The 25,774-nt window shown below is 33.4% G+C and overlaps 1 protein-coding gene across 2 annotated transcripts in view; it reads right to left on the bottom strand.

The window, feature by feature from the left end:
* Window positions 1-25,774, bottom strand: part of Strn (striatin) — a 110,432-nt gene that overhangs the window by 33,497 nt on the left and 51,161 nt on the right. Inside the window, exons 3-9 of one of the 2 annotated variants that reach the window (XM_021734089.3) lie at window positions 22,451-22,524; window positions 15,774-15,852; window positions 13,251-13,418; window positions 10,560-10,695; window positions 6,890-7,025; window positions 2,552-2,662; window positions 210-296 (exon numbers count right to left, since the gene is read on the bottom strand). In XM_021734089.3, the coding sequence (XP_021589764.2) occupies window positions 210-296; window positions 2,552-2,662; window positions 6,890-7,025; window positions 10,560-10,695; window positions 13,251-13,418; window positions 15,774-15,852; window positions 22,451-22,524 (791 nt within the window). The remainder of the gene's footprint in view (window positions 1-209; window positions 297-2,551; window positions 2,663-6,889; window positions 7,026-10,559; window positions 10,696-13,250; window positions 13,419-15,773; window positions 15,853-22,450; window positions 22,525-25,774) is intronic. The other variant, XM_078029392.1, reaches the window with a different exon arrangement.

The raw sequence follows: 25,774 nt of genomic DNA, 5'->3' as shown, positions 1-25,774 counted from the left end.
ATGTCCTATGTAGACATTAAAACTCACATTACTGTATACTTGAACCATTGAACAGTGCTCTAAATGAAAACAGATTCCAAAGACTGTGAGCCTACTATGTACCCAATTAAACAATAAAACCCCTGTGTATAAATTAAGGTGCATTCACTGCCTTGCATCCTGAAGCTATGACACCCAAGGTGAAGTCTCATTCCCTGCAGATTACTTACCTGAGCTTTGATTCTTCCTTCTCCCACATCCCTGTTTTGACTGTTTTATATAGGATAGAGGCTGAAACAGATCTTCGGTAGTTTTTCCTGTTATAAGTTTAATTAAGAATGGGAAAATCTTACCCATAGTCTGTTATGGTTTTCCCCTATACCAGCAAAGAATACAAACTATTTCTAAGAAATTTTAACTAATATCTAGAAATATATTTCAAGATAGTAGGTCTGAAGTACACGATTTGACTGGAAATATTTCCACTAGACTAATTAAAAGGACTCAAGATTTTTCCAGTGGGTAATGTTTCAATTAAAAATATTTATAGCAGTTTATAAATTAGTGTTACATATACCAATTCAAAGCTTTGCTTCAATTCTTTTTCTAATCATAAATCTTCAGCTTGTCACCACATTGCTATTTTATCAAGACAACATGAACTAAAAATGAAAAATAGAAACTGCTAATGAAAGACATTAAAATTTCTCCCCAGAGTCATTTTTCTTCTTTATACCAAAAAAATGCTATATTCCTGAATATGGATCATTATCCCAAAATGAAGAAATCTAATTGCTTCTGTTAGTAGGAATACTGTTCCAGTCAAATGATGCACTTCTATATTTCACGTGCTCAATTCTGACTATAGTGACTCCTTGATATTGTAAGAAGAACTAAATAATCAATGTAAGAATAGATGAATTCTATTTAAATTCTGGCTACCTTTCCAATCTGAAGATCTTTATGGATATTCATTTTTATAGTATAAAAACCTAAGGAAATATATCAATATACAGTATAGACATTTTCCTCAAAATTTCAGTTTGCCTGGTTTGGCCATGACTTCAAAAAGGAATGTAAAATTATGTCTCATTATGTTTGTTAATTTTTTATCAGTATATTTGAATAAAGGGCACAGAATGTTCTTATGTTTTATGTTAATATCATTCTCATCTATGTTACATAGCATTAAATTATATCATCTCTCATTATAAAATTGTTGAGACTATGCTAATATCAATAGTGGACACTAACCTTTTTTAAAATTAAGCTGAACAATGGTAAATTCAGAGATCCTTTAAAATAAAGACTTAAATGTTTTTAAGTAACTTCTAGGTTGTAAAAGGATATCTTAATAGGGATGACTGATCTTTGATAAGCTTTAACATCAGTAAAAAGTGGGGGAGGACATCCCTCTAGTCCTTTGCAATTTATAAAAATATATTACTCATTAAATTTAGATTTCAACCTCTATTTACATTACTTTCATATCTCAAAGGATGAAATTCCCATTCCGACAGAAGAGAGATCCATGATCATATTGTCAATGAGGGTAGTAGCACAAGGAAGTTTTTAGTCTTGCCCTCCTAAAAAGATAATTCAGATTGTTTTTAGGGATATTTTGAAAGTTTTGGTATTTCCATTTTCATACTTAACTAGCTCTATTTCTAACTTTTCATTTGCATAGCAAGTTATATGATTCACAGGGCTAGAAATTTCATTTTGGCTTGTTTTTGATGTGGCACAGAATTTACTGAAAAGAAAAAAAAAGGCAATTGGTAATAGTGCTATAAATTAAATTGGCCAAAACTTTTAAATTAGAAAACAAATACTTTTTAAAGTTGTGTATTTGACTCTGTGCCCTGTATAGCATATATTGGTGAGAGTAAATGAACTGTGTTGTGAACACAAAGAATATTCAGGGGTAGAAATTAATTTATTTTTGTTCCTAAGATCTAAAATTATAAGCAGTAATTACAGTGGTTTGCCAGTGAGGTATACTAGATGAGATTTATAAATTGCCACTGGAAATAAACATCATTACAATGAAGCATACATACTTTTTTTTCTGGTACTGGGGATTGAACTCAGGAGCACTTGGCCACTGAACCACATCCCCAGCCCTATTTTGGATTCTATTCAGAGACAGAGTCTCACTGAGTTGCTTTGCTTAGTGCCTCGCTTTTGCTGAAGCTGGCTTTGAACTCGCAATCCTCCTGCTTCAGCCTCCCGAGCTGCTGGGATTACAGGCATGCGCCACCATACCCGGGCTAAGCATACATACTTTAAAAAATCAATTTATCATCATGTTTGAATACATAGCCCAACACTCTCACGATGCTCTAAATTTGTTATTGGGATATACTGTGATTCCATGATCATGATTTTAAGTTCATAATCAAATAGCTAACAATTTAATTTCAACCCCTGAGAGCAGGTGAAAAGAAAAGAAGTAAGGAACAAAAAAGAAAAAGAGTAAGTAGTTTTAGGAAAACATTGGAGGAAAAAAAAAACTTGGGAGATGTAAAAGAGGCAAGATTTATTATTTATAAATACAATGTTTTCCACTTACTCTTCACCCCCTTTTTCCCCTTTCTCTCCTTTTTGTATTGTTCCTTGAGTTTGGTAATTACTCCCTGGTCCACATTCCAGGCTTCGGGCATGAGACACTGGTCCTCCTTTTCTAAACAGAGGAAAACAAATGAAACAGCCTTTTTCAATAAAATATTGAACACTGTAAGTCAATATGTCTGAAAGACACAACGATTTTCTTCATAGCATCACTAGCTAAAATAAAGTCATTATTTATTCATCAGATATTTAAGTTGCACAAAATACAGTAGCTAAGAAATAACAATCAAATCTAATTAACAAACTTCCCTTGAAAGAGACATCAAGAACCTCTCATTTTTCATTCCATTTTCTAAATGCCATTAGGAATGACTGGAAAAAAAACAACCACTTAATATTTACTTATGTGATGAGAGACAATTACTGAGATTGTACAAAATAGTATCCAATGATCGTTTCCCTTTAAGAGTTTTATACTTTTGGCATGTGTTCATCAACAAATGATGATTTTTATTTTACTGGCCTTATAAGTAGATTTTTATAAAACTTATTAAGTAGCCTTCATTCAAAATGCAAAATAATTTAAATGACATGATTATTTATAAATTCCCCAAACAGGAAACTCAGAACTTCTGGCAAATAAAGAAATTAATAATTATTTCAGGAGAAGACTATTTAAAGAGTAAATATGTTGCTGGTCATGGTGGTGCACGCCTGTAACCCTAGCAGATGAGAAGGCAGAGGCAAGAGGATTGCAATTTCAAAGCCAGCCTTAGCAAAAGCGAGGCACTTAGCAACTCAGTGAGACCCTGTTTCTAAATAAAATACAAAATATGGTTGGGGATGTGGCTCAGTGGTCAAGTGCCCCTGAGTTCAATCTCTGGTACCAAAAAAAAAAAAAAAGAGTAAATATGTTATATACTTATACTTACCATATAAAACAATTTATGTACTATACAATACTATTGGAAGTATTAGCATAGAACTCTAGTTTGAATCCATGACACATATAACCAACTGTTCACTTTACTTGTCAACTGGGAAATTGAACAGACATCTCAAACTAAATGGGCAAAACCAAACTCCCAATCTCCTCTACTCAACCAATCTGTTCTATTCACAGGCTCTGTATTTCATCTGATAGCAATTTCATACTTGTATTTGTTCAGATCAAAACCCTTTCCTCCCTCTTCACATCAAATATTTCACTTTCTCTACATTCAAAACATAAGCAGAATCTGATTTCTCAACACATCTACAACTTCTCTGGCCACTCTGATCTCTTGCTAGAATTACTGCAAAAATTATTACCCTTCACCACATAAGACAATTATCAATAGTTCTCTGGGTAGTCTATCTGAAGCATAATAAGCTTTAAAAGTCAGATTATGTCACCCTTCTACTCATATCCTTTCCATAGCAGCATTTGACATAATCCTATATAAAATGGTCATTTATTACTACAATCCCTCTGCTTCAGACACTCTGGCTCCCTTGAATTCCTTAAGCATGACAGGTATGTTGCTATCTTATGGCACTTACTCTCACTTTCTTCTTCCTCAGATGCCACATGGCCAAATCCCTCATCACAATTTTAAATCTTTTGCTCAAAGGGCTTACCATAGCAACCCTATTTTAAACTGTAAGTTGCTCTTACCACCCCATCCAATCCCAATTCTTCCTATATCCCTGACCTTGTTCTACTTTTTCTATTTTCCATAGCATTTATCACCCTCTGACATTCAATATCATTTGTTATGTTTATTGCTTACTGCCTAGATCCTTTTACTAAGCTGTGAGCACCATGGGGGTTAAGAATCTTCTAGAAAACCTGGTACATAGACAGCATTTGTTCAATATTTGCTGAATGAATTTTGAAATTATTTGAAATGAACCAGAATAAATAGAAATCTATTTTTAACAACTTAACTTTCAATCTAGTTTAGAAAACTGTTTTTTGGACCTTTGAATATAACACTATTAAAAACAATTTTACATCAACATTTCTAAATACGTAACTATAATCTAAAAACAAAAGGAATAAACTTTATTTTTCAAGAAAAATCTAATAATTAAAATTTTTACTTTCTCTAATCTGGCTGTAATAATAAATTTAACTGCATGGGTTTTGAATTCTGGAAGGTCTTTAGTCCATTAAAGCAAAAATTTAGCACTATCCTAACCTTCATAGACCCATTACAACAGCACTAAAAGATCATGGAAGATGTTAGTATAATTTATCTATTTACTTGCCAGAAACTAATCAGATTCTTAACCTAAGTACAACTCTTTTTTAAGGGGGTGGAATAGAAGAGAGAATGGCGTGAGCACTTAAAATGGTTTAAATGTCCACTCAACTAAACAAGATTTACAGTATAGTTCTGTTAGTTTGTTCAAAGTTTAGTACTTTGAATTAAATTATAAAATTCTTTTTGTGTGTGTATGTTGGGGGGTATTTACTGGGGACTGAACCCAGCAGTGCTTTATCACTGAGCCACATCCCCAGCCCTTTTAATTTTTTATTTAGAGACAAAGTCTTGCTAAGTTGCTAAGGGCCTCAATAAATTATTGAGGCTGGTCTTGAACTTCTAATCCTCCTGCCTCAGCCTCCTGAGTTGCTGGGATTACAGGCATGCAGCGCCACTGAATATGGCTAAATTAAAAAATTCTTAAAATGCACAGAACCAAACTACTATAAAAGAAACCTCCAGTGAACTGAGAGCTTTCATTTGCTCACTGAAAATTCTAATCAAAGTAAATAATAGTAACTTGTTTAATTCCTAATAGGAAAAATCACTTAAAAATTCAGCAAACACCTCTAACATTCTAATGATTTCTGAGAAGTAAGGAGAGTTAAAGGCTACCTTGACTGCTGAAGAAAAACACTCAAATAATATCTAACTCTTCCAGATCTTGCCCTATTAGGATTATTAGCAATTTACAGAGAAAAAACACTCTTTTCTTTGAGGAATTTTCATTGCAGTGTTTCAGATGGAAAAATAGGTTTCAAAAATATTTTTTGTTTATTAAAAATGTTAGACAACCTTTTTCCCTGAATTTACCCAACTTGTTCACTTTACTTGTCCATTAGGAAATGGACAAGTCTTCTTATCAGTTCCTATATAAAGATGACACAAGTGTAAAGAAGGAAAATTCCAAACAAAATTTTTAACACAAGTTTAAAAAGGAAAAAATATTTTTTTCCATTTTGGCTTTAGAACATTTTTATGTTTCCTTTAGAAAAGCAATGTATTAAAAATTTGGGTTTATATTAATATTTTTAATGTTTATAACTAAAAATGTAACAAAAATGTTCATTTTAAGCAAAAATACTAAACAACATTTGAACATATGTAATATCTGTGTTCCAATATTAAGATGTATATTCTAGTTCTTGAAGGTACATTGAAATCAGTATTTAAAGTAGCTGTTTGAATGGAAGTAAATGAAAAGTTCATAATGTGGTGTATATACATGTAAAAACATATAATCCCTCAAAACAATTTAATTACTTTTATTTTTATGGACAAAGTATTAACTTAAAGGGAAAAAAATATATTTCAAATAAGGAACCATTGGTTTGTCTTTTAAGAAAACTGAGTAAAGAAGCTTTTTTAAAGATAAACTTAAATATTAAAATAATAGGCAACTTTATATTCCCTCAATAAAGAAACACTTGTCCAAATATTAGACGGACTTTTTCTTTCTTACATAGATATATTTAAACCTAAGGAATTAATCATTTCTGAAGATTTAATCATATCTTACCTTATTGATAATAAAAATTTACTTCCATACTACTAGAATGACCTATGCTAAAGAAGTTTCCTCCAAATATTTGTTTTAACTCTTGTTAAGAGGTTTATTAAATTCATTTAGAGTAATTTGAGGGGGAAAAAAACCACTATTCCTGTATACACTGTCAAAATCTGACTTAGAATGAAAGACTACAATTTTCTACGTTCTACTTCTTTGTTGCACAAAAGATACTAGAAATGAGATCTTCAAAATCCTCTAGTTAAAAATTTCATATTAAGTTTCCACAAAATGCAGATTTGTAGTTTCTACTGTCTAGGCAGAAAATAAATATTCTACATTTGAGTTCAAATTATTTTCATAGAGTATTGCTTATTGTAAAAGAAAAAAAAAGATAAGGCAACTTATTATACAACTTTCTTTAAACACACACTCCCTGAATAAATGGCAACAGTAGTTAAAAATCTCACTGGATGTTCAACATTTCAACATCATAGCTCTTCAAGATGTGGCCCTCATGGTAAAATATTAATTTCTTTTATTTACTTAAATCTCTGGTTGGAGGCAGTATGCTTCCCCTTACCCCAGTCTGTTCCATCGCCTGCACTTCTAGATTCACTGTCTCCTTCCTCTGATGAAACCAAGAAGTCAAACTGCTTCAGAGCTTCTTTTGTATCTCGGTCTTCACTGCTATCAGGCAATGCTTTTTTTCTAACAATCTAATGAAAAAACATGCTAAATTAAAATATGGATATATTTATGAATTTTTATATTTAATTTAAATAAAGGAGACAGTATCCTTTGGCCACTGAATAAGAAATGTTATTCAATTATTTTCTTCAGAAAGTATGTCTTTGTTGTATTAAACTGTACTACCTAACCCAGTGAAAAACACAGATATCATTTTTAAAGGTATACATCATTTATCTTAAAGCAATAATTTAAACTTTGTTCAATGGTTTGACGGCTTGTTTTAAATAAACAGAAACCTACTGAAGTCTCTGGCATATTAGACACACATTTAAATTGCAGATAGTTGGAAGGCTAAGGTAGGAGGATGACAAGTTTGAGGCCAGCCTCAGCAACTTAGCAAGACCCTTTCTCAAAACAAAAAATAGAACGGTCTGGGGATTTAGATCAGTGATAAAGTGCCCCTGGGTTCAGTACCAACAAAACAAAACTCCAAATATGACAGGGGTTAGGTTTCACTTTTATATATTTAGAAGTATATATGGAATTACAAATTCAGTTAGAGGGTTAAAACTTGAGACTAATGCATGCAGACATGATTTCTGAGACCAGCATGTCTATACTCTTCATGAATTATCTCCTTTTTGGTTACCTCAACCAACATGAGCCCTAAGAAATTAGGATAATGGGTCTGCAGCTTCTTTCCATAAAATATCACAATATCTCAATTTTCCAGACTTTAGCTTTTTTGTTTCATGCAAAACAGAAATAGTATGATCTAATCAAACTTCACCCCTGGAATCTTTTGAGTGGTATAAAATTGTAAAGTTTCAGTAGACAGATCAATAGGACAGCCTAGTGAGTCCAGAAATAGACCTTAAGAATTAGCAAACACACAGCTGACTTGTATGGCCCTGTTCCCACTCTCATATGTGGAATCACTTATCAATCACAGCAATTTACAGCAGAGATGAGATACAGCCTCAGAAAGCTGTCTTATAAAGTACTCTAGGAAGCCACTACCAAAGGAATAAAACTGACCTCACAGATGAAAACAATCTGTCTTAACTGATCTGGTATATATAAAAACTGAAGAGAAGAAATAAAGATTATTTAATGATGCTAGAATAATTGGCTGAACTATTTAAAATATTTCCTTAGTTGAATTTACTGAACTATTTTGATTAAAGAAATGACACATTTTAATAGGATAATTTTTGGCCATTCTGTTTGTCTATATTACATACAATATATTTTCTAAGAACATGCTTATTCACTGTTACAAAGTTTGATTTTTAAAATGCTTGTCATGTGAAACTTAGTGTAATATAATGTAAAAATTACCAAAACTGTTAAAATCGGTTATTTGAAAAAAAAATTTTTTCCTGAAATTCTAAAAAACTTTTTTAGTCTAGTATTTCAAAGGGGATAAGTCTCTTTACATTAGATGTACCTTCATTGCTTGATCACAGAACTGTTATGATCTGTACCAACTGGAAGACAGAACATTTATGAATTTGATTATTTAAAAACAAAACAACAAAAAAACCCAGCTGGGCACAGTGGCGCACACCTGTAATTCCATCGGCTCAGAAGGCTGAGGCAAGAGGATCACAAGTTCAAAGCTAGCCTCAGTAATTTAGCTAGACCCTAAGTAGCTTTTAGCAAGACCCTGTCTCAAAATAAAAAATAACAAGGGCTGGGGATGTAGCTCCGTAGTTAAGCATTTCTGGGTTCAATCCCTGGTATCAAAATAAACAAACATAAAACCCCCAAATGGTTAGGAATTAAGAAATTAAACAGGTTGTTTTTTAGAAATTTCTAGGCTGATAATTCAAAACAGTTTTAATAATTCGTTTATAGATTTTAAATATTTAAGTTGATATAATCACTAACAGCATCATAGTTATTTACCACTTAGCTATAAATAAGGTATTTTGATAGGAAACCAATATTTCAATGTAATTATCTCATAGGAATCATAAGAAGTTACATAACTTTCAGATGATCAGGGTAGAAAAAAATGTCACAGAAGCTTAGGCTTTTTTACTACAGTAAATTAAGACACAAGTTATTACTATTCATTTGGATAAGAAAATATTTGAGTGACTATTCAAAGTTCCAATAATATCCATGGCAGGACTATATCAGTAGAGCACTCCTGCGTAGTGGCCCAGGGAAACAATAATCTGGCAGTAATCCATCTGAGAGCACCTAATGGATCTCAGGAAGCAGAGGGCATTAAAAAAAAAAAAGTTACACTTTATAGTTGAAGCTATCATTTATATATAGTGTCTCCTTTGTTCCTCACAAAATCTTCTGGGTATTCATTATAGTCTTCATTTTTATAAACTATAAAAACTAAGCCTGAAACATTAAAAAGCATAATTAAGTTGCAGACCTGGGACTTAAACTCAAGCATTTTGACACTTAGACTGATTCCTATTTCTTTACTTTCTCATTCTTATTTTAAATAAATGTGAAAGAGGAAATTTAAACATTTTTCTAAACAAAGTAAAACATGTCCTCATCTCCTTAGAAATGAAGGAGGAGGAAGAAAAGGAGAAAGAAAAAGAAGGAGAAAAAAACGGTGGGGAAGTAGAGGAAAAAGTAATGGGGATAGAAGGAAAAGGTGAAAAGAGAGGAAAGGAGGAATGATAATGAGAGGAGGAAAAACATGGAGACGGAAAGAGAAGTAAGAAATAGCAATTTAGAGACAACTTTTATTCCAGGAAATTGCTAGGAAAAAGTCAATCAACTAATAAAGACCTGAAAAAATTACAGAAATCCTTTGCCTATAGTTTTAGAAGTCTGTAGGCCTGACCTACCAAAGCAACTCACAAGAGAGACAAAAACTGCATCAGAGCTGATGTTAGGCACCATAATGGATTATATGCCAGTTCTATTGTTTTATAGCAGCCAATTACATTGTAATAAGATTGTAACACTAGACTGCTATAACACATGTTTATCATTTTATTTTTTTAAATATTTAATTTTTTAGTTGTAGTTGGACACAATATATTTATTTTATTTATTTATTTTTATGTGGTGCTGAGGATCGAATCCAGGACCTCACATGTGCTAGGCAGGTGCTCTACCACTGAGCCACAATCTCAGCCCATATCATTTTCATTATATTCATCAGCTCTATAAAATGTTATCATATTCAATAAGTTAATAAAAATTCAAGTGAGGGCTTTTAAGGCAAAGCTATAATATTAAAAGCATTCTTGAATTTGAAATCTATACCAAAGCTCTTTCCAATTTCTCACACAAAAAAAGTAAAGGGCTTATATTAAAGAGCGTGATTTTTTTTTTTTGGTGTGTGTGTGTGTGTGTGTGTGTGTGTGTGTGTGTGTGTGTGTATTTGTGTGTGTGTGTGTGTGTGTGTGTATTTGTGTGTGTGTGTGTGTGGGTGATGGTGATGGGGATTGAACCCAGGGCTTTTTGCATGCTAGGCAAGCACTCTACCAACTGAGCTATATCCCTAACCCCACATGAATTATTTTTAAAGTAAACATGGTCCTTAAAATATATGTTATCTGAGTTATTTAACTCACTGTTGAAGTATCAATGACACTTTTCTCTCTTCCCTCAATATCATCATCTTCATCTTCATCACTGAAATCAGCAGCTGCACTTTCAAGGAATTTGAAATTATCCAGCACAGAAGCAGAATCTGTTAACTCAGATTTTCTGGTTTAAAACACAAATAATCATGCTCAATTACTCTTTTTAACCTCAACATAAAATCAACTCATGATAAGTTTTACTAACTTATATTTATATTATATTATGAGTCTCAAATGACATTGATTCTCATCTATTACAATTCTATGGATTTAGAAAGCAATATAAGAAGTGGCTATTCTTTTAAAAGTACTTTATAATCATAAACATTTTTTGTACCTGGGATTGAACCTAGGGGCACTTAACCATTGAGTCACATTCACAGCCCTTTATAAATTTTTTATTTGGAGACAGGATCTTACTTAGATGCTGAGACTGGCCTTGAACTTGTGATTCTCCTGTCTCAGCCTCCTGAGTCGATGGTATTACAGTGCCAACACACCTGGCTCAATTATCTTAATGGCTAGGATTGTGCCTCACATGGTGGTACACAATTTTAATTCTAGCAATTTGGGAAGCTGAGCAAGAAGATCACAAGTTCGAGGCCAGTCTCAAGAAGGAAGGCCCTAAGCAACTTAGCAAGAACCTGTATCAAAATAAAAAGAACTGCAGACATAGATCAGTGTATAAAAGCACTCTAATACCAAATGAACAACAAAAAAAATAGTGATAATCTACTGAAAAGAACTCCCTCTCAAGATTCAGATTCCTTTGATCCTTATATCAACCTTAATGTATTTTTGAAAATATTTCTTTCATTATCTCTGCCTCCTTTTTATCCCTATGTATTTCTTTCTGCAACTCTTCAATTAACTTCTTACATGAGTTTTTATAACTAAGTAACTAATAAATATGTCATTTTTCTCTGATGCAATCTTTTGTTAAACAGCTAGCTAAGGAGGTAAAAAGAGCAAATGTGCAAATAAAGTTATTGAAAACAATATACTAGTCAAACTGATATTATTTTAAGTTTTGACTCTGCCAATGAATAAACCATGAATCTTTTAGAAATGACTAAATTTTCAAATATAAGGCTTGAACATAGCTCCCTCAAAATAAATTTAGTTAACACTTTCCTAAGGGCCACAACAGAATGATTTCTCTCTAGTTCATCAGAAAATGTTTTAGATGAGAAGGCATTTTCGGAGGGGGGGTGGACTATAGTCACAACTATAGGCAAATTTTAAAAAATAGCTAAATCTTCAATTTCAAATCTGCTGAGAGCTATGATTTTGATTTTTTCCTCCTTTTCTCTTTGTCTACAGAAATCTGACAAATTCAGACTAACATCCTTTTCAGTTTAAAAGAGAGGTAAACAAAAAATAGACAATGGAATCATCTCTTCTGAAAATCATTACTGAAGGTTTTGTAAAAGTATGCATTACCATCCCTAAAAATATTTATATTACCTAAGTTAACTTAATGACTTAGGTTAATATAAAAGATAAAAACAAAACCAAGAATGATACCTATATGATCTATGTCTACAGGGAAAAAAATCTATACTTTCATTTGTAAATACAAGTTAATACATTCTTTTTTTTTTTACTTATTTATTTATTTATTTATATGTGGTGCTGAGGATCGAACCCAGGACCTTGCATGTGTGAGGCGAGCGCTCTACCACTGAGCAACAATCCCAGTCCCAATACATTCTTAATTATTAATGAACACTTTTAAGAAGGTTCCAAAGACATTTTTTCATAAAATTCCTACCTTGTATCTTTACCTAATCTTATAATTTTAGTTTATATTCCAAATAACAGGAAATATGTTCTCATTAGAAAATTTATAGCATTCAATTAAAACCATTCTACTAGCCTAAATATGGGTTAAAATGTAATACCATCGTAATTAGTTTTCAGAGAATCTTAGGCTTTTTATTCAACTAAGAATCATTGCAGGGGCTAGGGTTGTGGCTCAGCAGTACAGTGCTCCCCTAGCATGTGTGAAGCGCTGGGTCTGAGCCTCAGCACCAAATAAAAATAAATAAGTAAATAAAATAATAGTTTTCAAAAAAAGAAAAAATCATAGCAAATTTTTTTCCCAATAAAGAACGATTACTTTATTGAACTATTAGTGTTCATTTAACTAGAATTATATACAACTATATAATAATAATATGTTCAATAAGAAAAATATTTCAAATTATTAAATTTTTCAAGCTAACAATATGTATATTTAAAGTAGATATTTTACATCAAAGAAAAGATGAGTTACAGAATTATTACATGAACAAAAGTGGTTAAAATGGTTTCTTCTAAAGAATTGTGAGGTATTTTTATGATTTCTGGGTCACTTATAATGAAATTCCATTTTTATAGATTAGCACCGCATTTCAAATCAAAATATTTTATGAGGTTCTAGTAGCAGTTGACTGAGCTTCAAGATATTAAAAAATCTTATATTAAATAAATTTCAAGCAAATAAAATACCCTAAATATGAAATTACATTCTTGAACTAAATAGTCTCAAATGCCAACTTCAACCCCTGTGTTGCCTTCTAACCAAATGAAACTTTAACTTATTTCCAAATCCCACCTAAAAGTAATATTTCAAAATCAAAAATATTAAATATGAACTAAGTTACAACTAAAATACTTTCCAGACAAAATACTTACCCAATCATTGCTGTTTCTTTAACTTCAGCCTCTGTGCCATTTATAACTGAATCCTGATTTTTGTCATCTTCCCTGTCAGTGATATCACTTGAAAAGCCCAGCAAAGCTCGTACTCGTTTAGATTTCACATCTAGAATAGTATCTGTGTAACCCACCTCCTGAAGATACCTGTGTGAAGAGGATCCTTACAATTCAGTCATATAGGAATCAGTATTCTAAAATTTAATGTGTAATTAAAAGCAATTCTTCTAATACACTGCCTACATAAGACCTAGGAGCACTATGCTAGTTAAGACTTGTCAATAATATTCCAGCTGCAGATGGAGCTGTCTCCTGCAGTACCAGCCTCTAGAGTCACTGAGAAAAATCAACTATACAATACACCATTCATTACATTTATACTATGCAGAAACTGTTCCTCAATATTTCATAGCACATTCTTTCCGCAGGATCAGAGCAAGTTCACTACCAAATTCTACCAAATTACTATTTTATAACAGTGATTGCAACTTTTTTATATTTCAAATGCAAATTGTCATGGATCAACTGGTTTTTTTTTAATATATTTTTAGTTGTAGATGGACACAATACCTTCATTTAACTTATTTAGTTTTATGTGGTGCTGGGGATCACACATGCTGGGCAAGTGCTCTACCACTGTGCTACAACCCCAGCCCCAGATCAATTGTTTGAGATCTAGAGAGAATGTTTTCAGTACATATGGTTTCCTCCACATCATATAAGAATATAGTATTTTCCCAAAAGTCACTTCTGTAGAACAGAAAAATCTATGCTTAAATAACTCAAAAATAAAAATAAACCAAAATTAAATTGTGGAATAGAGGGTATGTATGTAAATTCGTGCATGTTGCAGAAAGGCAGCAGCACAGAAAAAAAAGAGCACAGGCTTTATAGTAAGAGTTAGACCTAGGTCTTACATCTATTTCTGTCACTTATTTGCCCTATAACTTTAATTTTCACAAAGCTGAGTTTTCTTTCCTTAAAAACAGACACAACTAATACTGTGTCTGGCATACAGACAGCACTTGAATACCTATTTTTTAAAAATTCTTTTTAGTTGTAGTTGGACACAACACCTTTATTTTATTTGTTTATTTTTTCTTAATGTGGTGCTGAGGATCAAACCCAGGCCTCACATGTGCTAGGCAAACTTTCTACCACTGAGCCACAACCCCAGCCCTTGAATACCTATTTAACACCAAAGTTAATCAAAAAAGACCAAATGGCAGGGACAGGACCATGGAAAGGGCAAATGCCATTAATAAACAATAGAAAAATATTAGGCATTAATATATGTTGATATGGAGTCTACTGGACAAAAGAAAACAAAGGTTGACAAGATAGTTTAAGTTCAGTTTATTTGAAGATTTGGTTTCAAAAGTTGTTAGAGCAGAAAGATTTCATAAAGATATGTGATCAAATGGAATAAGTGTATCTTACCAAACCAAGATGCTCATTTTTCAATCCTAATGAATATATATAGAAAGTTTTGATTAAAGTAATAAACTTCCAACTTTCCTGAATTTAATCAGTTGTTCTTACAGAGTACTACAAAAATGTATTTTTCTATTTTTAGCAATAATATTTGATGTGTACCTCACTTTGGCAACAAAACCACATAGCCATAAGTAAACAGGCTAATAGTTTCTTTGTAACTGATAAAATGTCACCCTTTTCTAAGACGATTATAGGTCTTTTTAAGATTTTAAAAATATATCTTGAATACATCATTATGAAATCACTTTTTTTTAAAAAAAAATCAGCATTTTAAGAAAACTTGCCTATTTTAAAAATCAAAATACCTAAGTCATACTTCAGACCAAAGTGAGGACACTAATAAAAATTCACTTAAATATTAGTAAGGATTCACTGTTTTCTAATTTTTGTCTAAATAAATATGAAGAGATGTTGTAACATTACCTTCCTTAAGTCAAAAGGAATAGCTAGCATTCATTCACTTTGGAAGCAAACCCAAAAGTCTCAAACAAGCAGCATATTTCATTTTACCTTGGCATAAAATTTGAATACCAGTTTCAAAGGTGGTATACAAGGACCAGGCACTGAGATGGTGTAGTCTACTACTTGACACCAAAACCTTAACTGAACTGTTTTCTCTGTATAGTCTCAGATACACATTTTACAGGAGAAAGCTTATGCTATGCAGAATTTTCAAAATCTCAGAATTTAAGCTCAACAAATTACTTAAAATTTTTTAAATTAACAAAAAAATACATGCAAAAAATACTGATTAGACCTATACTGAAATAGCTCAGTGCTAATGCATCTCTGGGTTCAATTCCCCAGTACCACAAAACAAAAACAAAAAGGGGAAAAGTGTTTAATATGAAAATTAAACAGTAATTCAATTAAGCTTTTTCAAAGCAGTAATAAAATAAGAAATAAACTTATTCTTTTGAATTGAAAATAAAAAAGGAAAACAATCTCATGAAAATAATGTTTCTCATCCTTGACTATTGATAAGATTGGCCACAAGATACTTACTGTCTGAGTAGTTGTCGACCTTGCTTCCACATTAACTGGCTGTTCTGTTGTGGCTGCACCTCTGTTTCATTACCTTCATCTGAAATACATTGTCATAATAAAACTGACTTGTTTTACATATTAGAAGGCATCTCAATTAATAAATATCCAGTAAACATTTATGTATGTTTTAGGACAATTAAAATGTTTTTAACTGGGTGCGGTGGTGCATGCTTGTAATCCCAGTGGCTCAGGAGGCTGAGGCAGGAGGGTCACAAATTCAAAGCCAGCCTCAGCAACAGTGAGGCACTAAGCAACTCAGTGAGACCCTGTCTTTAAATAAAATACAAAACAGGGCTGGGGATTTTGCTCAGTGGTTGAGTGCCCCTGAGTTCAATCCCCACTACACCCACTCCAAAAAAGTTTTTAATTCGAATTTCCATAACAAAACTCTAACACATATTAATTAATGCTACTGGATTCCCTTTAGAGTAGTAGAATATAAAGACATTTTCACTTTTAGCTAGACTGAGAATTTTGCTCTAGAACCAAGACCTATCCAATCAAGTCATACATAGTGAGAGTCAAATACAAGTATTAGGTATCCCATTATAACCAGAACAAAATATTTAGAAATGAGACCAAAAATTTAATTTTATAAAGAGCAGATATACTAAGAAATAACCTCAATCCAAATGTTTCCTTTGCAAGTTATTAAATGAAAATTTCAAGTATTCTTTCAAAGACATTCTTTGAATTTTAAACCTCTTTTAACTTTTAAAGCTTAAATTTATCATTATGTACAAGCTGAATCCTTTCAGAAGAATTAATAAAAAGAATTTCTCTATGAGAAACCTAAACCAAAAAGTTCCGCACTAGACTATGGTTCAACATTCACAATATTAAAAAAAAATCATATATTTTGAATCAGTCCTTCATCAAATAAAGAAATTGCTAGTCTTTATAAAATCTTTTTCAAGAGGAGACACAAGAGAGAACAAGAAATTGTTTCATATTTTCTAAAATTAAGCATTTAGTGCATACTTATTGTGTTCCCAAATATATGTTAAAATACATATATATTACCTCTTTCCTTATTAATTGATTGATTGATTGATTGGTACTGGGGATTGAATCCAGGGGTACTCTACCACTGAGCTATGTCTCCAGCCCCTTTTATTTTTAAATTTTTGGATAGGGTCTTGCTAAGTTGCTGGGGCTGGCCCCAAATTTGCACTCCTCCTGCCTCAGTCTCTTGAGTAGTTGGGAATATAAGCATGTGCCACTAGCCCAGCTCCTTCTCTTTCAATTCTTACAAATTAAAAAAAATCATGTTTATTCCTATCTTAAAGAGGAAAAGCTAAGTTTTAGAGAATAATTTTCAGGTTCCTTGGAAACACAGTTGTAAGTGTAAAAAATCCTTCCTGACTCCCTCCAGAGTCCCAGCACTTTCCTCCATATATTATTACAACAATGATAAAAAAACTGGAGAAATGTGAATAAAAGTAAGAATCATATCTTGTGTTTTGTTTTCTCCTAAAATAACTCAGGAGAGTTCTGTAGAATTTTAAAGAAATAGTAACAGAATGGACTGGAGGTGAGTGTGGAGGAAAGAAATTAATTTAACTCCAAAAGAAAGATTACTTTGGGATAAGTTCAAAGAGGATATACTGCCAAACTGTGTGTGTGTGTGTGTGTGTGTGTGTGTGTGTGTGTGTGTGTGTGTGTGTGTTGCAGGGAAGGGCAAAAATAATGTCCCAATACTTTATGAAAAAAATGATATGGGAGTAGGAGGAATGCTGGAAAATGATATTAGACAAATTATATTGTTACATTGTGAGCATGTATAAATATGTAACAACAAATTCCCATCATTATGTACAAATACAATGCACCAACTAAAAATGTGGAAAGAAAAAAATTACATTGTTCTATGAATTTTGCAATTCAGGAACTATTCATAACATAATTATGTTACAATTTATACCCTTCAGTCTACTGAATAACTTGTACTTGCCAAGTAAGCGCATGTACACTGACACTTTAAGATTTTAAAATTTTCAGATGAGAAAAGAAATGTTGAGGTTATTTAATCTCCCATCAGAACAGGCCTAAATCCTTTCTATGCCATCCTCAGATATACTGACTACTTTGGCAGCTAATGATGTTGTGTAAATATGGTACATAAACTCAATAAGAACAAGGAATGAACAACTGATACCCAACCAACATGGATGAATCTCAAATGCATTATGTGAAGTGAGTTAAACCAGATCAAAAAAGGCTATATTCTGGGCTAGGGATGTTGCTCAGTGGTAGAGCGCTTACCTAGCATGCATGAAATCCAGGGTTCAATCCCCACAAACTATGTTTTGTGAAAACACTAAGGATGATAAATTTTACTGTACAGAAATTATACCTTAAAAAATTATGCCTTAATAAAAAGTAAGTTAAGACAAGTCAAAAAATAATGTACTTCCATCCTCTTAAAAGACAAATTACTCTTATTCTTACATAGTAGGCCAAGTTATAGTCCTTTCTAGTAAGTAATTATCAACTATCAGATTCATTTTTGCCTTACAAAATTTAAAAAGTAGCTTTATATTAAAGTAAGGATTTTAAAGTAGCTCTGGCACAATGGAGAACACCTGTAATCCTGGTGACTCAGGAGGCTAAGTCAGAAGGACCAGAAGTTCAAGGCCAACCTCAGTAAGTTAGTGAGATCCTGTCTCAAAACAAAAATGACTGGAAACGTAGCTCAGTGGTAATGCACACCTGGGTTCAATCTCCAGTACCAAAATAAATCAATAAATAAAGTAGCTAATAGTTTAATTTCTTGATAATATGACTGCTACATCCAGTATAGTTTCTATAACAGGGATTTACATTTACCCTCCTGCCTGAAACAAAACAAATGAGCTGGGCACAGTGGCACACACCTATAATTTCAGCAACTAAGGTAGTAGAATCACAAGATTGAGATCAGCTCAGAAATTTAGTGGGTCCTTAGCAAAGCCCCGTCTCTAAATGAACAATGAAAATGGCTCAGGATATAACTCTGGTTAAACATCCATGGGATTAATCCCTAGCACCAATAAACAAACAAAAACAAATGAAACAATGTTTTCCAAAAGATAGTGATCCTTGAGAGAAGGCAAGCAAAGGGATGAACCTTATGACTGTCCCAGCTACTGCCTTGATAAAAGAGTTTCTAGGAGTTTCTAGCTTTTAACACAGTATCTGAAGAAATAATGACCAAAAAGTTCCAGATTTCATAAAAACTATAAACCCACTGGTCAAAGAAACTCATTAAACCCCAAGCCTAAGAAACACTGTGGAGAAAAGTAACTACAGTACATCATAGTAAACACTTTTATATCATAATAAACATTTTTATTTTATTTTATAAAACATCATAATAAACTTTTTTAGCTAAATATGGTGGCACATGCCTATAATCCCAGGTACTTGGAAGGCCAAGGCAGGAGGATCCTAAATTCAAGGCCAGCCTCAGCAACTTTGTGATACCCTGTCTTGAAATAAAAGGGCTGGGATGTTGTTCAATGATACAGGATTTCCCTAGCATATGCAAGGCCCTGGGTTTATTCCTCAGTTAAAAAAAAAAAAGAAAGAAAGAAAGAAAGAAACAAAGAAATTTGTTTAGAACCAATGATAAAGAGAAAATCTTAAAAGCAGCCAAAAAAAGGGATACATTATATACAGAGGAACAAAGATAAGCATAATAGCAGACATCTTATTAGAAACAATGATAGCAAGATAAAACCTTTATCAGATATACAAAAGCTGAAAAAACTTATTACCAGCATCCCATATTACAAAATATGTTAAAAGAAGTCTTAAAGGGAGGAGAAAAATAATACCAGATGGAAATACAGTTCTATACAAAGGCATTATGAGTACTAGAGATATAATTTTCATATTATTATTTAAATTTCTTTAAAGAAAAATTACTTTTGCAACAAAACAACAACTTAACCAAACCCTTAGGTTTTCTCAATGCTACTAACTCCTAGTGAATTTGTCTTCCTCTTCAAACAGTATTATAAACTTTCTCTGCATTTCTTAAAAGTCTGATCAACTCTTTGTAGATAATGTCTCATACATAAAGCTATTAAGAGGACATTCCCTCAAATACCCACCATCCAAACTGAAACTCAAACTTACAATCTGTTACCTGACTTTCTATGTTTCTCTCTTGATAATAACAAGAAATATGTTCTTCCTCCAATGTGTCTGCCATTATGTTCAGAATCCAATCCGAGTCATTTCTTCAGATACCTTCCTAATCTAAGTATATCTACTCTTTTCCTTTTATTGGCTCCTTATTTATGAACCCTGCCCCAACCACCTACGCACAGTCTCTCTGACTCCAGGTTATCTTTTAGCTGTTGCCCTTCAGTCCTTCCTCACTTTCATAAGCTAAGCATCTAAAATGCTGACTGCATTTGGTCTTCATTTTATACTGACATCTTTGATTCTGCCATCACCTGTTTCTTAACTGCTTCAATTATGTTCTCAGTAACCCAATGAATGACCTGTGTGCCACTAATCTGACAGATACTCTTTAGCTCTATAGGAATTAATTCATCAGCAGTGATGAACATTCCTTCCTTTGAACATTCCTTCCTCTCTTTCTGTTAGTTTCTACTCTCCTGGTCTTCCTTCTGACATTAAAGTAGTCCTTATCAGTTTTCTTTTCAGGTAGACCTGGATTCAGCTCTACACTTCATCATTTAATGGAAATTTGGAAAATGTGTCCACTTCTGTGAGCTAAAATTACACATACGTGACATGAGAACAATATTTTATTTACTGAATAACTATTTTAAGAATTATAGTTTCTACTTGGAATGGAACCACTATTTGACCCAGTTATTGTACTCCTCAAATCAGCATACTATAGTGATGTGGCCACATCAATGTTTATAAGAGCTCAATTCACAATATCTAAGCTATGGAACCAACCCAGGTACCCTTAAATAGATGAATGGATAAAGAAAATGTGGTACATATATACAGTGGAATATTACTCAGGTATAAAGAAGAACAAAATTATGGCATTTGCAGGTAAATGGATAGAACTAGAAGCTATCATGCTAAACGAAATAAGCCAATCCCTCCCAAAACAAAGGTTGAACGTTCTGATACATAGATGCTGACTCACAAGGAGGGGGGTGTTGGTGGAGGTTAACCCGACTGGGACCAGGGAAAGGGGAATGGGGAGAAGGGAGGGGAGATGGGAATGAGGAAGACAGCAGAATGAATCAGAAATAACTTTCCTATATTCATATATGAATACATGAACAGTGTAACTCCACATCATGTACAACCACAAGAATGGGAATTTATACTCCACATATGATAAGTCAAATTACATTCTACTATCATGTATAACTAAAAATAATAATAAAATAATTATAGTTTCTAAAGCTCCTAGCATAGGTAGAAATTTCAGCAAGTGATATAAATTACAGTTTTCAGTACTTGAAATATGAAGAAAAAATCCTTAGATATTTGAGGAATTTAATCTGAAATCATGCCCAGAATTCACCTATGTGATAACTTCTGAACAGTTTTTCTCACTTTCCCTTATACCTACTAATAAGTGAATTATATCTATATTGTTTACAAGTACTACTTTCTATTATTTGGTGGGTAAAGAGGAAGGTAGGGGAAAGAAAAAGAAGAAATAATATAAAAAGATAAATGTTTCACCTGTTAAAACACGTTCTGCTTATAGGATAGAATTTTCTGTGCATGAGAAAGGCCAAAACAGTCTGAAACTGAGCAGTCAGTGTGGGAGCCGCTCTGCCCATGAGCTAAGCATCCCCTCTCAGTACTCCCCTTGAGTAAAGGGGGTGTGGGACTGGAATCACACACCATGTGCTGTACAAAGCAAATGACCTTCACGAACTTCAGCTGGCAAATAAATTTGCCTCAGCTCTGGACTTGAGCGTTACCCAATGGGACTGGGCAACTCCCTTAAAACCTTATCCCTTGCCTTATTCAATGTAGAATATTCTATCGAAAGTCCTTTGTTGTCTTTTCCCTATAAATAGAGCGATTCCGGGTGCACTGGCTCTCTTGCCTTCCAGAGCAGAAGAGGACTCTTGAGGTGGCAGAGCAGTGCCGTCCCCCACCCCACGGCCGCTCCTTTCTGAAAATCTGTGTCCATGTGGTCTTTTCACCTCCAGCCCAAACCATGCAGAGTAATCTGGCCTCCATCCCCCACGCAGGTGCTAAATCAGGTTTAAAGGATTAGGAATTCCCCTGTGCTTTGAAAAAGAAATCTCTTACCTTTATAGTTCCTACTCTTTCTCAGGATTTCAAGGGCATCATGTACTTTGTACTGTGCATCTCAAAGTTTCCATTAATACTAGAAGGACCCAGCAAGACAAGGTTATGTTGGTGCATGTTACCCCATGAAGCCTGAAACTTTCCAATAAGTGTAGAACATAAGCAGAAAATGGGGAACTAAAAGAAAGAGGAAGAAGGAAAAGGAAGGAAGGTGGTGGGAAATTATCTACAGGATACAAAATGATTAATGCCAACAGATTAGCAGATCAGAAAAACATGCAAATGATTAGAAATTAAATTATATTTACAAATGTTGTTGCTACAAAATATTAGTCATAAACTTCTTTATATTACTTAAGCTTCCTTTAAAACTAACTTACCAGAATCATAGCTTGGAGGCTTCATATCTCCTTGATTCAATTCTGTCCCATATTTCAACTTGTGGTATTTGGCTCTAACAAAGAAATGACAAAAGTATCAATCATCTTAAAACACAGTTAAATGAACTTTATGTTATATAACAGGAGCAGTTTATGTGGTAGTCCTGGCTTAACACTCCTAGAATTTTCAAGGCTTAAGGTCTTCCATGGTGTTAAAGTCATTATCACAAAAACACCTGCCTTTTTTGTTTTTGTTGTTATAACATCAGTGTCATCATAATTAATGAATAATACTAGGAATCATAAATTTTCCTGTAATTTCAAATCAACCACCTAACATTCTAGTTTCTACAGTATTCAAATTTTCTTAATGACTTAAAATTGAACTTTACTATAAATCAAAAGCAATAAAAGGGGGGGGACTATGAAATAAATGTGTTAAGATTAACTTTTCCCAAAATTGAGTTTTGTTTTTAAAATATAGTAATTTAGATTATTTACAATTTGCCATGTATACTTATGGTGAACCATTAAAAGTATTGAATCATCAGTATTGAATAAAATATTCTAGTAGTAATGAAAAAAATTTTTCTTGAAGTCAAGATATCCTTTATCTTTTATTTAGATCTGTCAATGAAAAGGCTATGTCCTTCTAAAAGTTAACAAAATGTCATTATTTCTGTTTACTGAGATTTACCCATCTTGAATTAACAATGTCAGATTTAACCATGAGATTAGAAAAATAATCCAGATACAGAGAAATTTTTAAAAGGATAATTTTTAAATGGCCATATCTGATTAATGCATCTATGTATTTTGATTTTCTCCCCAAAATAATGAAGCCAGTGACAAATAATCATTGCTTTAAGACTGAGATAATAATAAAACAATAATTTTAAAAACCAAATGCAATACTATAGAAGGAAGAAAAAGAAAATGGTCAAATAAGATTTTTTTCTTTATACAAAATCATATCAAATAAAGTAGACTTCAAGCCAAATAAAAAGAGCTAAAGACAGACACTGCATACTCCTTAAGGGAACCATACATCAACAAGATATAACAATTATAAATATATATGTCCCAAACAATGGAGCATCTACGTTCAAACAAACAAACTCTTCTCAAGTTCAAATAAACAATAACACAATAATTCTGGGTAACTTTAACACACCTCTCACCACTGGCTAGATCTTCCAAACAAAAGCTGAACAAAGAAACTATAGAACTCAATAACTTAGACTTAACTGACATATATAGAATATTTCATTCAACAAGCAAATACACTTTCTTCTCAGCAGCACATGGATCCTTCTCTAAAATAGACCCTGTTATTCCACAAAGCAACTCTTAGCAAATACAAAAAAGCAAAGATACTAACCTGCATTCTATCAGATCATAATGGAATGAAATTAGAAATCAATGATTAAAAAAAAGCTACTATAACACCTGGAGACTAAATAATATGCTACTGAATGAACAATGAGTTGCAAAAGACATCAAAGAGGATATTAAAAAATTCTTAGAGGTAAATGAGAACACTAATACAACATATTGAAAAATCTGGGACACTATGAAGGCAGTACTAAGAGGAAAGTTCATTGCATGAAATTCATTCCTTAGAAGGAAAAGTCAAATAAATGAACTAATGTTACATCTTAAAGCCCTAGAAAAAGAATAATATATCAACACCAAAAGCAGAAGACAAGAAATAATTAAAATCAGAGCTGAATTCAATGAAATTGAAACAAAAGAAATAATTTAAAAATGTCAAAACAAAAAGTTGTTTCTTTGAAAAAATAAATAAATTGATAAACCCATGCTAACAAAGAGAGGGAGAAAACTCAAATTACTAATATCCGTGATGAAAAAGGAAATATGATCATATAATTCTTATCTTTAAGTGTATTGATGTGATTAATTACAATTATTGATTTATTGATGGACACTACAGGAGGAAATTTCCAATTTGACTGTATTATTATTATTTATTGACGGACACTACAGTACAGAATACAGAAGATAATCAAAAATTATTATGAAAATTTGTACTCCAATAAAACAGAAAATATCAAAGGCATTGACAAAATATCTAGAGTCATATGATGAATGTGGATGATATACACAATTTAAACAGATCAATTGAAGCAATGAAATAGAAGACACCATCAGAAGCCTACCAACCAAGAAAAGCCCAGGACAGGATGGATACACGGCTGAGTTGTACAAAAACTTTAAAAGAAGAACTAATACCAATACTCCTCAAATTATTTCATAAAATAGAAAAAAAAAGAACACTTCCAAACACATTTATGAGGGCAATATCACCCTGATTCTAAAACCAGACAAAGACACATCAAAGAAAGAAACCTTCAGACAAATATCTCTAACGAACATAGATGCTAAAATTCTGGCAAACTAAATACAAAAACATATCAAAAGATAGTACACGGAAATAAAGAGATCCAACATGGTGGCGGGCTCGGAGAGATCAAGTCTCTGACCTCTTCAGCTGTGCAGGCATAGGGAGTCGTAAACAGTCTAAATGCTGTTTGCTCAGGATCACTAGGCAATGCTGAGCTGACATGGATCTGGGGCGAACAGTCTGGACTTCTCAGAACACACACTGAGCCCGGATCGGCTGAATTCAAGCTCCCGTTAGACTGCTTCCGGCAGACAAACAGCTGTGACTCAGCACTAATCCATCCAGCTGAAACAACTGGTCAGCCCTTCTGATCCTACGGAGGCAAATGCCAACCGAGCCTTCATAGGTAGTGGCCACAGGTTTGAAACGGGGCTTGGGAGAGACAGTAAGGACCCACCCGTTGCATTGGTCACCCGGCAAAGGGAAACGAACTGTCGCCACTTGCAAGAGATACCACCATGGCAGAGAACTGACGTCACCAGACTTCCGCGGAGGAGATAACTTCATTGAAACCTGCGGCTACAGGTGTGTAATCCCCTAGCCTTCCCTCTCCACACATGGGGAAACCTTAAGGTCCCCTCCCAGCTCTCCCATAAGGGCCCCTCCCACCTCTCCATGAGCACGATAGCCAGACCAAGGGAATCGGAAGTGGCACGGGTCCGCGGCGCAGAACTCCCAGCTACCGCTCCCACCAGTGCTGACAACTGAGGTCTCTTGCACCAGCTACCGGGGGCGTGGCTACCGGAGGGCAAGTAAAATTCGCTGAGGATTCTCAGCCCCAAGCTCTACAAACTTAGGGTCTGAGGGAATGGCAAACAGGGAGAGTGTGCCCAGTCGTTCATGAAAACAGGGCTCCCGGGAGCAGGAGACCTAGCGTGTAGCCAGTATTGTGGTGAGCG

The sequence above is a fragment of the Ictidomys tridecemlineatus genome, chromosome 12, assembly GCF_052094955.1.
Source record: "Ictidomys tridecemlineatus isolate mIctTri1 chromosome 12, mIctTri1.hap1, whole genome shotgun sequence".
In the NCBI taxonomy this organism is placed as follows: domain Eukaryota; kingdom Metazoa; phylum Chordata; class Mammalia; order Rodentia; family Sciuridae; genus Ictidomys; species Ictidomys tridecemlineatus.
The sequence above is the reverse complement of the archived record's forward strand: the minus strand, read 5'-3'. Positions and strand labels throughout refer to the sequence as shown.